This window comes from Dasypus novemcinctus, chromosome 2 (genome assembly GCF_030445035.2).
Source record: "Dasypus novemcinctus isolate mDasNov1 chromosome 2, mDasNov1.1.hap2, whole genome shotgun sequence".
Lineage (NCBI taxonomy): Eukaryota > Metazoa > Chordata > Mammalia > Cingulata > Dasypodidae > Dasypus > Dasypus novemcinctus.
The window spans coordinates 6,762,644-6,778,245 of NC_080674.1; the positions used below are offsets into that span (position 1 = coordinate 6,762,644).

At 53.9% G+C, this 15,602-nt stretch overlaps 1 protein-coding gene across 2 annotated transcripts in view; it reads right to left on the bottom strand.

The window, feature by feature from the left end:
• Nucleotides 1-989: 989 nt before the first annotated feature.
• AHRR (aryl hydrocarbon receptor repressor) overlaps nucleotides 990-15,602 on the bottom strand; it is a 128,160-nt gene continuing 113,547 nt past the window's right edge. For both annotated transcript variants that reach the window (XM_023584652.3, XM_004478511.5), the window contains exons 8-10: nucleotides 12,846-12,907; nucleotides 12,552-12,651; nucleotides 990-4,956 (exon numbers count right to left, since the gene is read on the bottom strand). In XM_023584652.3, coding sequence (XP_023440420.2) covers nucleotides 3,891-4,956; nucleotides 12,552-12,651; nucleotides 12,846-12,907 — 1,228 coding nt within the window. In that variant the 3' untranslated portion in view covers nucleotides 990-3,890. The remainder of the gene's footprint in view (nucleotides 4,957-12,551; nucleotides 12,652-12,845; nucleotides 12,908-15,602) is intronic.

Here is a 15,602-nt window from a genome sequence, read left to right on the forward strand (position 1 = left end):
ATACTCCATAAAGAAAAACAAAAAGTGGAAAACCTGAGCTCAAAATAAGAAAAGGAGACCAGGGTGTGGGCGTCCAGGGGGAGCTGGGGGGGGGCACACACAGACAGAAATGTGCCTTCGGGACTGAGTTTGCATCATCACCTGGAGACCCTCATTCCCACCTGCACAGGCCACCTGGGGGGGGGGTAGGGAGGGTAATTGGGGGGGAGAGCATGAAGGAAGGGTAGATGAGGTACATGAAGTGGGAGGACAGGAGGGGAAAGCACTGGGGGTGCTAGGCAGGGAGAAGGTGTGGAGGGAAGGGGGCTCAAGAGTGGAGGGGGGAGGAGTATGCGGGGTGCCAAGGGGGAGAGGGTGCGGTGGGGTGGGGAGGAGAGGAGGGCTCCAGGGGAGGGGACGTCTGCCCGTGGCCGGCCGAGGGAGCCCCGTGAGACCGGGCAGAACCTGACGGGTGGCAGGCGGGCTGGAGGCGTCTCTGGAGGCCAAGCTGGCTTGGTGTGGGTGGGTGGGGCTGGGGGGTGCTGCCGTCAGGGGGCAGAGAGGGCCTGGTTGCGGTAGAGGGCCAGGCTCTGAAAGAGGACCTGAGCTGGCTCAGTTTTGGGGTGCTCTTCAAAACAAAATCAGAACTCCTGAGCCCAAAGTGTTCTGCAGCCGCCGGGGAGGCTGCTGCCCTGCCCGGGCTTGATGTCCGCGGCCCCCTGCCCCCTCCCCTAGGTGCTTGAGACTGCAGCGGATGGAGCAGGGCAGACCCCCAACAGCCCGGCAGGGCCCCCGGAGTCTCACTGTCGGGGGTGCACTTGTGGGGGTCCCCAGCCTCGGGGATGGGCCCGAGGAGGAGCAGGCTGGGCGGGCCAGGAGGTGCACCCAGGGCAGCAGGCGAAGCCAGGGTGGCCCTCCTCCAGGAGATTTTGGGCCCAGCGTTTGTGTTTTTATGCCTGCCCCTATCTGGTAGTGAAGGATGCTTCAAACGTGAATCAGACAACACACACTTCGAAGGAAATAAAGTGACTTCATTTGGAAAATCATGTAGACATTTCCATTTATGGTACATTTATTAACATAGGATTTCGTTTACATCAGTACTGGAAATTTAATGCGAACCTCAGTGTCAGATATATATTTGAGAGTTCTTTATAAAGGCACTGAGAGAACAGTACAAAAGTGATGTCAGAGTGCACCAGTTTCAAAAATTGAAAGTCAGTCTCGATAGTGAAAACTTTTTCCAGTAGAAAATGCAAAAATATAAAATATAATTTGTGTTTATCTCCTTCCCATCCCATTTCCATATTATATTGGATTTTAAATATTTTTCGGGTATAAAGGCAAACGTTGCATGCAACAGAAAAATATAAACCTGTAATTAGTACTAATAAAGACATTTTAAAACAGAAATTGCACCTTCCACATTCCATTCTCGTCTCCCCCATGTTTTTGTTTTTTGCGGGGGAGGCTTGGCTACAGAATAACAAAAGTGCTGACTCGGGGAATTTTGTGGCCCTGGGTGCGAGCCATCACCAGGCTTGGCAAGGAGGCGCAGGGGCACCCCAGGACGCGGGACGCAGCTCCGGGCCAAAGAAATGCCCGGTGGCTCCAGACAGAACACCACAAAGCTGGCGACAGAAACGCTTCTCCTAGATCGGAGGGCTGCCACCTGCCAGCAGCCGCTGCGCCCTGGAGCTCGGCTGGGCAGACCCCGCGCCGCCAGCGCACCGCCTGGGCACGCGGGGACGCGGGGCGCGCGGCACGTCGGGGGTGCAGGCAGGCTGGCCCTGGGAGGGTGAACTTCAGCGCCTCCAGACGGCGCCCGCCAGCCTCGGGCACCTCCGGCTAGACGTGCGACATCTGGTCACGTCTGCGCAATGGAAGGGCGCCTCTGGATCGCACCTGCTGGCCACGCGTGTCCCCCCGTACACCCACAGTCCCAGGACACTGTGCCCAGCGCCGTCTGGCCCTCCTCACCCTGAGGCGGGGGGTGGCGGGGCACAGGGACAGCTGCGCAGGGCAGGACCACCCGGGGCCAGCGGGTACCCATGTGCCGCTCTGCTGAGCCCTAACGCCGGGCCCTGAGCAGCCAGGAGCTTATCGTGAGGCCCAAGATCTCCAGCGGGAAAGCCAGGGCAGGGGCGGGTGCTTCCCTGAGGTGAAGAGGGGGACAGCTGGGGCGGGGGCGGGGGCGGACACCAGGTGGACGGCACTTTTGAGAGGCTGTGCCAGTCTTGATGCTAACTGGAGTTTCCCACGACCAGGCGCTGAGCGCGTGGTTTGCTAGGAGGAAGATGCCGACTCCTGCCCTCGCCCTACGCATGAGATGCAGCCCTGCTCAGAGCAGAGGCGTGCTGTGCCTGAACGAGGAGGGGTGGACAGGGGACGGGAGGCTCCTCTGTGTAACTGCAGGCCCCAGTGGGGGGAGACTTTGGTGGTGGAAGCGGGGTCACCAGCTCTTCTCGCCGCCCATGCAGGCACAGCACCTGCAGCGCCTCCGGCAAGGTAAGCAGGATGGAGAGGCCGCTGGGCAGGCCTTGGTCTCTGAGGGGTCACCAGCTCAGGCCATTGCTGACCCTCGGATCTGGCAGCTGACCCTCCTGTGTCCTCACCAGAGCTCTGAGAGGGGTCCGGCCAGGGACCAGGCCAGCCCAGGGTGCAGGCATCCACGTGCCCAGGTGCCCAGCGAGGCCTGACTTTTAACAAGTTAGAAATGCACGGAACAAAGGGCGGCAGCATTGAAACAGGGCTGGTGCTGGCACAGGGGACGAGAGGAAGGCCAGGGAGAGCGAATGTCCTGGACGGTGGAGCCACGAGGTCCTCCCCGAGGATCTCTGCCACCACCCAGACCCCTGAGCACGGAGGGGGCAGGAAGCCCCGCCCACTCGGCCTCTGGCCCCACAGCCTTGCTGACCGGCTGGAGCTCTCTGCTGACCCTCAAGGAGCCTGAACTTCACTCTCAGCCGTAAGTGCCCTCTGGCTGGTGGAGAGGGGTGACTTAATTTCTGACTTATGCTTTCCTGTCCAAATTTCCTATAATCGGAGTGCATCACCTTTACCATTAAAAAAAAAAAGTTTTTTGAAAATGCAGTGGCTGCCTGCCTAATCTGGAATACTTCTTCCTGGCAAGAAAAATAATCTGCAAGTAGGTATCTCTTTAGACAACTGATTTTCTGTTTCTTTTCTGTTTTTTCTCTACACTTCTTAATCCAAGCTGTGCAAGCTATACCTAAAGACTGAGCATAAACCATTAGAAACACTAGAGAGACTTCCAGAAGGAATGGAATGTTACCCCATTCCATGTGCAGCTTCGGACTATCCTGGAGTCGCCAAACATGCTGCGTGTCGTAGCAGATGCAGGGCCAGGAGCCCTGTGCAACGTGATTTGGAGCTTTCCAGATTCCTCCTGTGCATGGGCTCACGGCCCGCTTTTGCAAGGCAAGCGATAATTGTAAATCGCCTTTCTCATGCGTGAAATAGCCAGGTGCCTGTGGCTTTCTGACAGCCACCCCCCAGAGGCCTCCTGCCGCCCGCCCAGCCCAGGCAGGACGGGGGAGGCGGGCTTGGGGGTGCGTTGGAAACTGCGCCTGCGAGCCTTTTCGCTCGGTGCCAGGCGGGCTGCCTCCGGGAGCAGGGAGTCCTGCCCAGGCATGCCGAGGAGTCTCGCTGCTGCCGCTTTCGTAGCCACACTAACCCTTCAAAGAAAAATACTGTCGTATTCAAATAGATGTAAGACCACTTCGCATTTAGGAACAACCACGGTATACGCTCCAAGCAGATAACAGAGGGTGGGAGCCGGGCACCTCTGCAGAGTGGCGCAGAGAAACGGCTCCAATCCTGCGTCTGGGCGTTGATGGCCCACAGCGAGCCCACCAGCCACACGCCATTTCCCGGCCGTGGCGACGGAGCTACGGCAGGAAGGAGCATTCCGAGGCTCTGGGCGGCATGACCGTCGCCAAGGCACTTTTGGGGAACGGCCCTGACACTCCGCTCTGGCTGTGGGCAGCCCACGGGGGCGAATCCAGGGGCTCACGCTTGACCATGGGTGCAGCCCCAGGCGCTCTGCAGTCGTACCGCAGAGGGTAAGGCTGGCGCGGGTCGTGGCCCCGCACCCAGAGGCAGTGGGCGGGCCCCGACTCAGGAAGGCCGTGCACGTGCTCCAGGCAGCCGCGGCTTGCCGGGTAGAACGGGGCCAGCTCCCTGCTGGATCTGGAGGCAGCCCTGCTGTGGGGGTGAGCCCCCAGCACACGGTGCCCGAAGTGTGGGGCAAAGGTGGGGTGCCTGGGGCCTGCACAGAGGGGCAGGGGCGTGGGGTGGTCCGGCTCGGTCTTCAGGTGCATCCTGCTGGCGAGGCCCACTGGCTGTCTCCCGGCCTCGTCGCCGGCTCCCAGACACAGCGGGTGGGCGGCCACAAAGTAGCCGTCGGCTGTGCCCTCGGAACCAGAGTCGTTTTCCACCTTAATGGGCACATCCAGGGACAGCACTGGGTGAGCCGGGGCTCCCAGGGGCACTGGCACACTTTGCAACTTGGCGCTCTCGGTGGAATAGCCCCCCACCGCGAAGCGCTGCGCTCGAGGGGGAGGGGGGAAGGGGCAGGTGGTGGGAGGGTGTGCCTGGCCGGGGTCGCCACTCCGCAAGGGCCTGCTCGTCCGGCTGGAGTAAGTGCCAGGGGAGTGACTCAGCGGGTGAGCGCTGGATGGATTTCTGAAAGGAGGGACACCGCTGGCATTAAACGTGCCCTGGACGCCCGGGTAGGGCATGCAAGCGCCACGGGGCTGGGCACGCCCAGAGAAGGGGCCGCTATCCCGGGGCTCCAGCTTTAGCCTGGCACCGCCGTCCTGGTCCTGCTTTCCTGTTGTCCAAGCGAGGTGCTTTGTCTGTCCCTGTGTCTCGAAGGGGCAATCATACAAGTGTGTTTCCTTCTGCACCCGCACTCCAGAGGAGCCGCCCAGCATCCTCCTGGGCTCCTCTTCCCTGCAGAGGAGAGATGGCCCATCAGACAGGCAACATCCGGCTGACCGCTCGGCCCACCGGGGAGCCAGGGCTGCAGCCGGCCGGCCCCCACGCCACCCTGCCCGTTTAACCAGCCGCAGCCCCATGAGCAGGGACCAGCATCCCCGTTAGGCCGTCTGTGAGAAAGCCGAGTCCCCGTGGGGTTGAGGGCGGGTCTGCGGCGGCGCGGGAGGGAGGGCTGGAGCAGGTCTTGCCCACCACCGCCGCCGCAGCCAGAGGCACCTGTGTTCGAGAGCGAGGAGCGCAGTGTCTTCACTGGGAACACGCTGTGCGGGTCGTCTGGGGGAAGATGCAGCATGAGGAACGGCCAGAGGGCGTGTGGTCACGTGACCACGGCTCCAGGGCTCTGGGGGTCAGCCTCAATTGCCATCCTCCTGCTCAGAGGGGCCTCAGTGCGTATCACAAGCAGTAATATGAGCCCCACCCCCTTGACTTGTGACATGTCGGCCACGCTGAGGTAGACAAATGATGGCAGGACTCAGAAATCCAGTGCAGAGATCACGGCAAGACCCAGAATGGGCCAGAGTCCAGTCCAGGGGGCCAAAGCAGCACGGTGTAGAGGTGCACCGGCAGTGCAAACGAGCAAGTGTTTGTGGGGACAGGCAGGACTGTGCATTAAATCATCAGGTATCCTTATTTACCTTGCTATTTCTTATAATGGTTAGAATAAATATATTCCTAAGATAAACAAAAAAAAAAAGAAGACAGAAAAGAAGTGGTCTAGGTTTCCCTGCCTGAGCCCAGTGCAGACATTACTAATCAATCACAGCATGCTTTGCAGCTGAGCCTGAACAGCGCGGGGATTCTTAGCACAGGGAGCCTCCACAGAGACACAGAGGTGGCATGTAGTCAAGGCACGCTGCCAAGGATGTGGGAAGATGGTGAGGCAGGAAGCTCCGGGAACCTGCCTCTCCACCCAAGCAGCTCTTAACTGGCAGGAACTATCTGAATCAAACGCTTTGAAACTCCGGAGTCTAGCAGAGCACTGTGCAACATCCGGAAGAGCTGGGGGAGAAGGCTGGTAAACGGTGGTATTACCAGTGGGTTTCACCCTCCTTGCAGGGGCTACCACCCCCCACCTCCCAGCCTGGGATCCAGGCCCAGCCTGCTGGTGCCAGGATGGGGACAAGGACCTGGGTTTCCAAAGTCCAGGGATATGTGGTCTGACTGCTGATCACTGCTTCCGTGGCTGGGAGGCTGGCTCTCAGAGTGGCTGTTGTTCCAAACCACTGGGGCGGGAGGATAGCAGCAGAATCTTAAAGAGGCAGTACTTTTTTTCTCTCAAATAGTTTGGAACAGTGACAAATTGACTTCAACAACAGCCATAAAAAATAACTAGCTATCCCAGAGAAGTGGGAGAACTAGATTACCAGAGTTATAACAATAGAATACTCAGAATGTCCAGCTCCCATAAGAAATTACAAAACACACAAAGAAACAAGAAAGTATGGCCCATTCACAGGAAAAAAAAGAATTTGCCAGAAACCATCCCTAAGAAAGTGTGACAATCTAAAGCGGGTAGACTCCAGAAAATCCTGTTCTTAAAGGGAACCCACTCCTGTGCATGCAAACCGATTGTAGATGGGACCTTTTGATTACATTCAGTTAAGGAGCCTTACTTTTGACTACGTCACTTCAGGAGGGCATGGCCCAGGGTCGGTCTTAATCCTCTTACTAGAGTCCTTTATAAATGGAGCAATAAAGCGGTGCCGACACAGAGAAAAAGACTGGCAGTGACAGAGAGAAGACTCTGGAAGTTGAAGTTAACAAACCTAGGAGAAAAGCCACCGACGGAGCAGCCTAAAGCAGAACTAGCAATGAAGCCTGGAGGAGAGTGGAGAGACAGCCACCGCCACCAGCATGCACTGCCATTTGCCTGACTACCCACAGCTGAGCCTGGAGGTAAGTGTGCCTGGGAGGAGAAGGCAGGGACAGGGAGGACTGCCACTGTGCCCTGCTGTGTGGCAGGAGCCCAGCATCGCCAGCTGCCAACCTTCAGGGAGAGAGTTTTGCCTGATGCCTCTTTTTTTTTTTTTTTTAAGATTTATTTATTTATTTATTTCTCTCCCCTTCCTCCTCCCCCCACCCCAGTTGTCTGTTCTCTGTGTCTATTTGCTGCGTGTTCTTCTTTGTCCGCTTCTGTTATTGTCAGCGGCACAGGGAACTGTGTTTCTTTTTTTGTTGTGTCAGCTCTCTGTGCGTGAGGCGCCATTCCTGGGCAGGCTGCACTTTCTCTCATGGTGGGCGGCTCTCCTTATGGGGCGCACTCCTTGCATATGGGGCTCCCCTACGTGGGGAACACCCCTGTGTGGCACGGCACTCCTTGCACGCATCAGCACTGCGCATGGGCCAGCTCCACATGGGTCAAGGGGGCCTGGGGTTTGAACCGCGGACCTCCCATGTGGTAGGCCGATGCCCTAACCACTGGGCCAAGTCCACTTCCCTGCCTGATGCCTTGATTAGGACATTTTCCCCAGCCTCTGAACTGTAGCTTTTAACCTAACAAACCCCACTGTAAAAGCCAACACATTTCTCCCTGCAGCTTTTAGCAAACTAAAACATTACAACTGACTTTATAGAAATAAAAGAATTATGTGTGGGTACTATGAACAATTATATGACAACAAACAAGAAACCTGGATGAAATGAACAAATTCCTTGAAAAGTACAAATTAAACAAGAAGAAATAGAAAATTTCAAAAGATTCATAATAAAGAGATTGAATCAGTAATTAAAAATATTCCCAAAAAGAAAACTCCAGGACCAAACAATTTCACTGCTGAATTGTACCAAATATTTAAAGAAGATTTAACAACAATCCTTCTCAAATTCTTCCAAAAAATAGAAGAGGAAAGATTACTTCCTAACCCATTCTATGAGGCTAGCCTTACCCTGATAAAAAAAGTCAGGCAAAGATATCATAGGAAAAGAAAATTACAGACCAATATCCCTAATAAGTATAGATGTAAAAATCCTTTAACTGAATCAAACAGTATATTAAAAGGTTTATACACCATGGCCAAGTGGGATTTATTCCACGAATGCAAGTTTGGTTTAACATAAGATAATCAGTCAACATAATACACCACATTAATAGAATGAACGGGAACAACCTCACAAGGTCATCTCAATTGAAGTAGAAAAGGCATATGACCAACTCCAACATCCTTTCATGATTAAAAAAAACAACAACACTCAGATAACTAGGAATATAAAGGAATTTTCTCAACATGATAAAGCATGGATGCCTACTTTCACTACTGCTATTTGACATTGGCCTGGAAGTTCTAGTCAGAGCAATCAGGCAAGAGAAAGAAATGACAGTCATCCTTAATGGAAAGTAAGAAGTTATATTGTCACTATTTTCGTGACATGATCCTACATATAGAAAGCCCCCAAAGAATCATAAGAAAGCTATCAGAGCTAATACATAAATGTAGCAAATTTGCAGGATACAAGATAAACATATAGAAGTCATCTGGGTGTCTATTCACCAGCCATGAACAATGTGAAAAGGAAATCAAGAAAGCAATTCCATTTACAATGGCATCTAAAAGAATAAAATACCTGTGGTGGTTTGAAGCTGTATGTTCTTCAATTCAGTCCCTTCCTATGGGTGTGGACCTGGTGGGTGTAGGACCTTTGGATGAGGCTACTTCAGTTAAAGTATAATCCACCTCATTCAGGATGGGTCTTAATCCTTCTAGTGGAGTCCTTGATAAGAAAATGAAATTCAGGCAAAGAGAGAGAAAGCCATGGTAACGAGAACCTGAACTCAAAGAAACCCAGAAGAGAAGGGAGAGACCAGCAAATGCTATCCTGTGCCTTGCCATAGGCAGAGGAGCCAAAGGTCACTGGTGGCCATTCTTCAGGAGGTAAGCATAGCCTTGATGATGCCTTGATTTGGACATTTTCTTGGCCTCAAAAATGTACACTAATAAATTCTTATTGTTCAAGCTGAACCATTTCATGGTATTTTGCTTTAAGCAGCCTAAGAAATAAAAATAAAACCTAAGAATAAATTTAATCAAAGAGACAAAACACTTGTACACTGAAAATTACAAAACGTTGCTGAAAGAAATTAAAGATAATCTAAATAAATGGAAAGACATTCTCTGTTCTTGGGTTGGAAGACTTAATGTTGTTAAGATGTCGATACTACCTAAACCAATCCACAAACTCAATGCAATCCCTCCCAAATTCCAGCAGCTTTTTAGGCAGAAATGGAAAAGATGATTCTCAAATTCATGTGGAATTGCAAGGGGCCCCATATAGCCAAATTAATCCTGAAAAGGAAGAACAAAGTTGGAGGACTCATACTTCCTGATTCTAAAACTTACTACAAAGTGACAGTAATTAAAACAGTGTTGTGCTGGCATAAGGATAGATATAGACCAATGAAATAGAATTGAGAGTCTAGAGATAAAACCACACATCTACAGTCAGTTAATTTTTAATAAAGGTGCCAAGTCCATTCAATGGGAAAAATGATAATCTCTGCAGCAAATGGTGCTGGGACAATTGGAAATCCACAAGCAAAAGAATGAATATGTTTCCCTACCTCTCACCATTTACAAAAATTAAATCAAAATGGATCAACAACCTAAATATAATCTAATTCTATAAAACTCTTACAAGAAAACATAGCAAAATATTTTCAGGACCTTGTAGTAGGCAATAGATTTTTAGATTATACACCAAAAACATAAACAACAAAACAAAAATAGATAAAATGGACCTTATCAAAATTTTTTAAATTTTGTGCATCAAAGAGTATTAGCAAGAACATGAAAAGACAACCTACAGAATGTGAGAAAATATTTGGATACCATATATCTGATAAAGGTTTAATATCCAGAATATAAAAAAACCTACAACTCAGCAACAAAAAGACAAATAGCCCAACTAAAAAATGGGGAAAAAACCTGAATAGACAGACATTTCGCTAAAGAAGACATTAAATGACCAAAGGTTTGTGAAAAGATGCTCAACATCATCAGCCGTCAGTGAAATGCAAATTAAAACTCCAGAGAAGCATATTTGGTGTCCACCTACCACATGGGAGGACCAAGGTTCAAACCCAGGGCCTCCTGACCCGTGTGGAGCTGGCCCACGTGCAGTGCTGTTGGCGTGCCACAGAGGGGTGTCCCCCACATAGGGGAGCCCCACACGCAAGGAGTGCGTCTCTCAAGGAAAGCTGCCCAGTGTGAAAAAAGTGCAGCCTGCCCAGGAATGGCGCCACACACACAGAGAGCTGACACAGCAAGATGACGCAACAAAAAGAGACACAGATTCCTGGTGCCGCTGACAAGAATGCAGGTGGACACAGAAGAACACACAGCAAGTGGACACAGAGAGCAGATAATGGGGGGCGGGGGGAAGGAGAGAGAAATAAAAATAAATTTAAAAAATTAAAAAAAAACTTCAACTAGGAGATACCACTTCATACCCACTAGGATGGCTATTAATTAAAAACAAACAAAAAACAACAACAACGCAATGTGAAAATAACAAGTGTTGGCAAGAACGCAGAGAAAAAAGAACCCTCATACATTGTTGGTGGGAATGTAAAATGGTGGAAAACAGTTTGGTGGTTCCCCGGAAAGTTAAACATAGAATACCATTACCTGGCAATTCCACTCCAAGGTATGCAACAAAAAGAACTGAAAGCAGGGTCACGGCAGCATTATTCACAACAGCCAAAAGGCTGGATAAACTAAATGTCGTATATCCAAGTAATGGACCATAGCCATAAAAAGAAGTGAAGTGCTGGCACCTGCTCCAACATGGACAAACCTTGAGGACATCATGTTGAGTGAAATTAGTCAGACACAAAGGTCAAATACATACCTCATAGATGAAATACTTAGAATAAGCCAACTCTTGGTGGCAGAAAGAGCAGAAGTTACCAGAGGTGGGGGAGGGAGGAATGGTGAGTTCTTGTAAATGAGTATTAGTTTTGGTTTGTGGTGATGAAAACAGTTTGGAAATAGCGGTGAAGGTTACACTGTCCTGTCAATGTACTTAATGTCAAAGTGTCCACTTAAAATGGTTAAAATGATTTTTATGTTATGTGTATTTTACCAGAATTTAAAATAAATCACTAATTTAAAAAAACTCATTTGCCAACCCAGACTAGGAATTTTATATGCAGAGATTCCTAGCAGGAAAGGGATTTCTAATTCAGCTGAAGTTTTTCAACACCAGATTTGTGAAAGGAAAACGGGCTCACTGAAACTTGGTTTTTCAACCCAAGAGCTCTCTTTGGGACCAGTTTAGGAGTCACTGTAGACAGGGTAAGAGTGGTGAAGGTTTTGAGGCAGCACCTGAGCTCAGGAAGCAGCAGGGAGCTTGCCACACCTGGCTGGGGTGAGCTGTAGCGTGACATACAGCAGGTGCCATTCAGGTGTTGAGCAAATATTGTGAAATTACTGGAGGTAAGCTAAACACATAAACATTCTGAAAACCTTAAATTATTAAGTATCTCAATTATTAAATTTTCATGTTTTTGACACAATGTATTTTGCTAAGATATAGCAGTATAAATATAGTGATTTGTTTCCACTGGCAAGAAATAGAGACTGTACCATCACATTTTATTCTTTTCAATTGATGTTTTATGCCAATGTCATAGACAATATGAAAATAATTTTTAAGTGGTGGTTGTGGGGTTATGGATAAATATTTTAAACTCTCTTTTAAAGTCACCATGTATATGTGTGTATGTTTTTACAATAGCATAACTCTTAAAAGGAAAAATATGGGTGGAAGTTTTGCCCTTGGCTCTCTGGGGCCCTGCCCTCCGCTTCTCTCCGGGCCACAGAGGAGTCTAGCCTCACCTCCACCTGGGCGTCGCCCCTCCTCTCCCGGGTGAAGCCACCGCGCACCGCACCGGGTGGCGGACCCCAGGAGTGTGCAGCCTGGGGGGCCGGGTGGGCGTCACGCTCCAGCTTCCTGGAGGTGGGCGCACAGGGCCGTCTCTGAGGCATTAAGGGCCGCTCCATCCCCTGAGCCCCTAGGGACCACGGTGGCAGAGACCTTGTGCACCCCACAACCTCCCTGGGACCCCAGAGGGCTTTTAGGGGCGCTGTGGGGGCAGGTGCATCTGCCCCCCGCCGCACGCAGGCGTCCCTGTGAGGTCAGCCACGCCAGTCACAGCCCGTGGCCGGCCACGCAGAAGCTTCGGGACCCCAGGCCAGCGAAGGGCGTCCTGGGCACACGGTCCCAGGAGAGTCAGCCAGGGCGCGCAGGCAGCGCTAGCGGACAGGGCTTCCCGGGAGGCTGGGCCGGCGACGCGGGGTGGGCTGGCGGCCCCGCTCGCCGCCTCCCCGCCCGGGCCGCTGCGCTCGGCGGTCCGGCCACGTGCGAGGACAGCGCGGACGCCCGCCAGGGCGCGTGGCCATCCCCGCGCGCGCCGTCCGCGGCGCCGGAGCCCGGGGCGGGGTTGAGGCCGCAGGCGCCGCTGCAGAACCCGGGGAGCCGTGGCGGGGCCTCGGCCGGGACTCGCGGGGGCGCAGGGCCGCGCGGGCGCGGGCGCGGGGCAGCCGCTCACTCACCCCTCAGGCTCCACCGCGAGGTCGGAGACGCCCGGGACCCCGCGGCCCGGCTCCGCCTGGACTCTGAACACCGACACGCGGGTTTCTCCGTTGCTCCTTCCTGCAGAGGGGTGGAGAGGGAAGGGGCCGTCACCAGCGGAGCGCGCCCCGGCCCTGCGCGTGGCGCCCCGAGAGCCCGGCGGGGGTCCCGCCACGCGGCTGGCCCGCACGCGCCCCGGAGCGCGGACCCTGCGCGGAGCCAGGACTTAGTGCAGGGACAGAACAAGGAAGCGCAGGTGGCGCGGGAGCCAATACCTGCCAGGTGGCTGGGCTTCCCGTGAAGTTCTGGGTCACCCAGGCCCGGGGTGGGTTTTGCTCTGCGGAGAACAGCAGAAGAGAGTCAGTTAAAGCGAGTTGATTGCAGACACCAAACGACGGCAGCCTGAGGGACGCAGACGACAACGGCAGCTCGTTGTTCACCTGCGGTAAGGCCCGTCGCGGCCTTTCCAGGCCCGGGAGCGCGAAGAATTTACTTCAGGAAAGAGACGCTTCTGGAAGCCCCTGGCAGGTGCGCCGGGAGGGGCAGAGCGGCGTGGCGGCGACCTGGGAAGCCCCAGGACACTGCCTGCCCCCTTCACACTGGCGGGCGGGGACGGTCTCCCCTTGCGGGCCTGCGCCCCTCGAGTTCCCCGCGCGCCCGGCCGCGCCGGTACTTAGTGACCCACCGCGGTGGGGGCGAACCCTCCGACCCTCCCTCCGCGCATCCCCGGGACCCCAACAGGAAGGGCTGAGCCTCCGCGCCCCCGAGCTGCTGCCTGTGACCCTGACGCACACATCCGTGTACCCAGGCCGCGGACCCCCTCCCGCGCCCTGCGCACGCGCAGTCGGGCCGCGGCCGGGAGCCCGCACTTCCCCGCCCGGGCGCCGGGGGGCGGCGCGGCCCCACTGTCCACGCGGGCGGGCGTGGAGGGTCCCCGTTATTTTGTTTTTAGGACTGGAAAAACTCACGGAAGAGAGAGCGCTCGTTACGTGGACTTCAACTAGGAAATCAAGCCTCAGCTTTAAAAAGCACAGAAGCTTCCGAGGCCGCGGGCCCGCGGGGTGCTCGCTGCCGCGCGCTCCTCGTGGTTTCTCCCTGCGTGTTTCTGGGTTTCCTCCCTCGTGTTTCATGACATTTAAAAGTAAGAAGGGGTATGTGATCCATTGAACGCGGGCCTCCCCGGCACTCCAGGCTGCCCCGGCGCCCACGGCGAGACGCGCGCACGGCGGGGTGGCCGCGCCGCAGACCCCGGGACAGTGTCCGCGCGCAGGGGTCACCTCGGCCCGCCAGCGACGCGCACGCGAAAGCCTGTGCGTGGCCGCCGGGACTGTCCAGGGTTTGCAGTAGTCGAAGTGATTTGCAGAAAGGCTGAAGGTCAGTTAAGGACGTAGCAGAGGAACGACACCTCACCCCCCCCAGGGCTTCCAGGCGCTGGAAGGGGGGTCCGAAGGGGCCTCTGGGGCCTGCGGAGAGACGCTTCCGGGGCATGACCTCTGCCAGCGGCTGTCTGCGTGGTCAGTGGCAGGCCTTGCACACCGTGTCCCTCCTCGACAGGACTCTGGCTGGCTGGAGGAGGGCAGGGCCGCGGCGTCCGCGCCTGGACGCAGCGGCGTTTATATCGCGGGCCTTCGCGCACCCCGAGAGCCCATCCAAGCGCCTGGGTTATTCTTCCCACACCCAGTCACAGCCCCCTGGGCAGCGACCTGGGAGCAGGGGGCTGCAGTTTGGTTGGGGGGTTCTCCTCTGCCGGCTCAGCCAGCCCTGCTGGGGGTGGGTGTGGGGGATCACTGAGAGGAAAGAACTGGGTGGGAGGCGCAGGGACCTTTTTACCAAGGGCACCCAAAACAGGCGCAGGGGAGGGTGTTTCAAAGGATCTGCTGGGGAAAGGCGAGTCAGCCGCCAGCCGCCCCCGGGGCCTGCGTCTCTCCCATCCCCTGCACAGGAATCCTGCAGAGCTGGAAGGAATGTGGACAGACATCCATCGAAATCCCTTCCGAGCAATGCTGATCCGTGCAACACAGACTTAACCCACTCCAAGAAGGACAGGCGTGAATCATGTAGAAATTTAACACGAGGTGTTTTCTGCTGCCGAAAAGCAGAGAAAGCTTTGGGACAGGCTTGCGTTAGACCCAAAGGGGCCTGCCCGGGCACCTCTGTCTCTGGCATTTCTCACGGTGAGACAGCTTTGCTTTTCAGGGGAGCCCTCACTCTGTTTGAAGGGAAGGACAGCAGAGAGAGGTAAAAAGGGCAGATGGCTGTGGTCCCTGGCAGCTGCGCCCATACGAACAGGGGGTCTGGGCTCTTCGTTTGTGACCATTCTGTCATTGACGGATTTAGGAACTGTGGTGGTGTGAAGCTGTGTGTACCCCAGAAATACATGTTCTTAGCCTTAACCATTGCTGTGGGGTGGCCCCGCTGTACGCAGACCCTTTTGATGAGGCTACTCCAGTTAAGGACTGACCCACCTCAGTCAGGACGGGCCTTCTCCTATCCCGGGAGTCTTTCATTAGAGAATGAAATTCAGACACAGAGAGAGAGAGAAAGCCACGGAGCAGGCGGCCAGAAGCTGAACAGCTACGAAACCCGGGAAGAGAAGAGAGAGCCCAGCAGCTGCTGCCACGTGCCTTGCCACGTGCTGGTCTTTGGGGAGAAAGCATCACTTTAATGACACCTTGATTTGGACATTTTCCCAGCCTCAAAACGGAGCTAATAAATTCCCATTGTTTGAGCCAAACCATCTCATGGTATTTGCTTAAGCAGCCTAGGAAACTAAAACAAGAATGAAGCTATTTTGGAAGTGTTTGGTGCCATATTTTTCAAATATGTGCTTGAAAAAATATTTGTTTCGACAGCAAAACAATAGTTGTTGCCCACATAATTTATGAGCTTTAAAACACCAAACTTCTCGACTTCTTATGTGTTGAAAGTGCAGAAAGAATATATAGGAAATATTAGGTTATGGAACATCTTATGATGAGGTGAAAATCCAAACCAAGCCCTCACCACGGCAGCAGCTGGCGGCACTGCGCGTG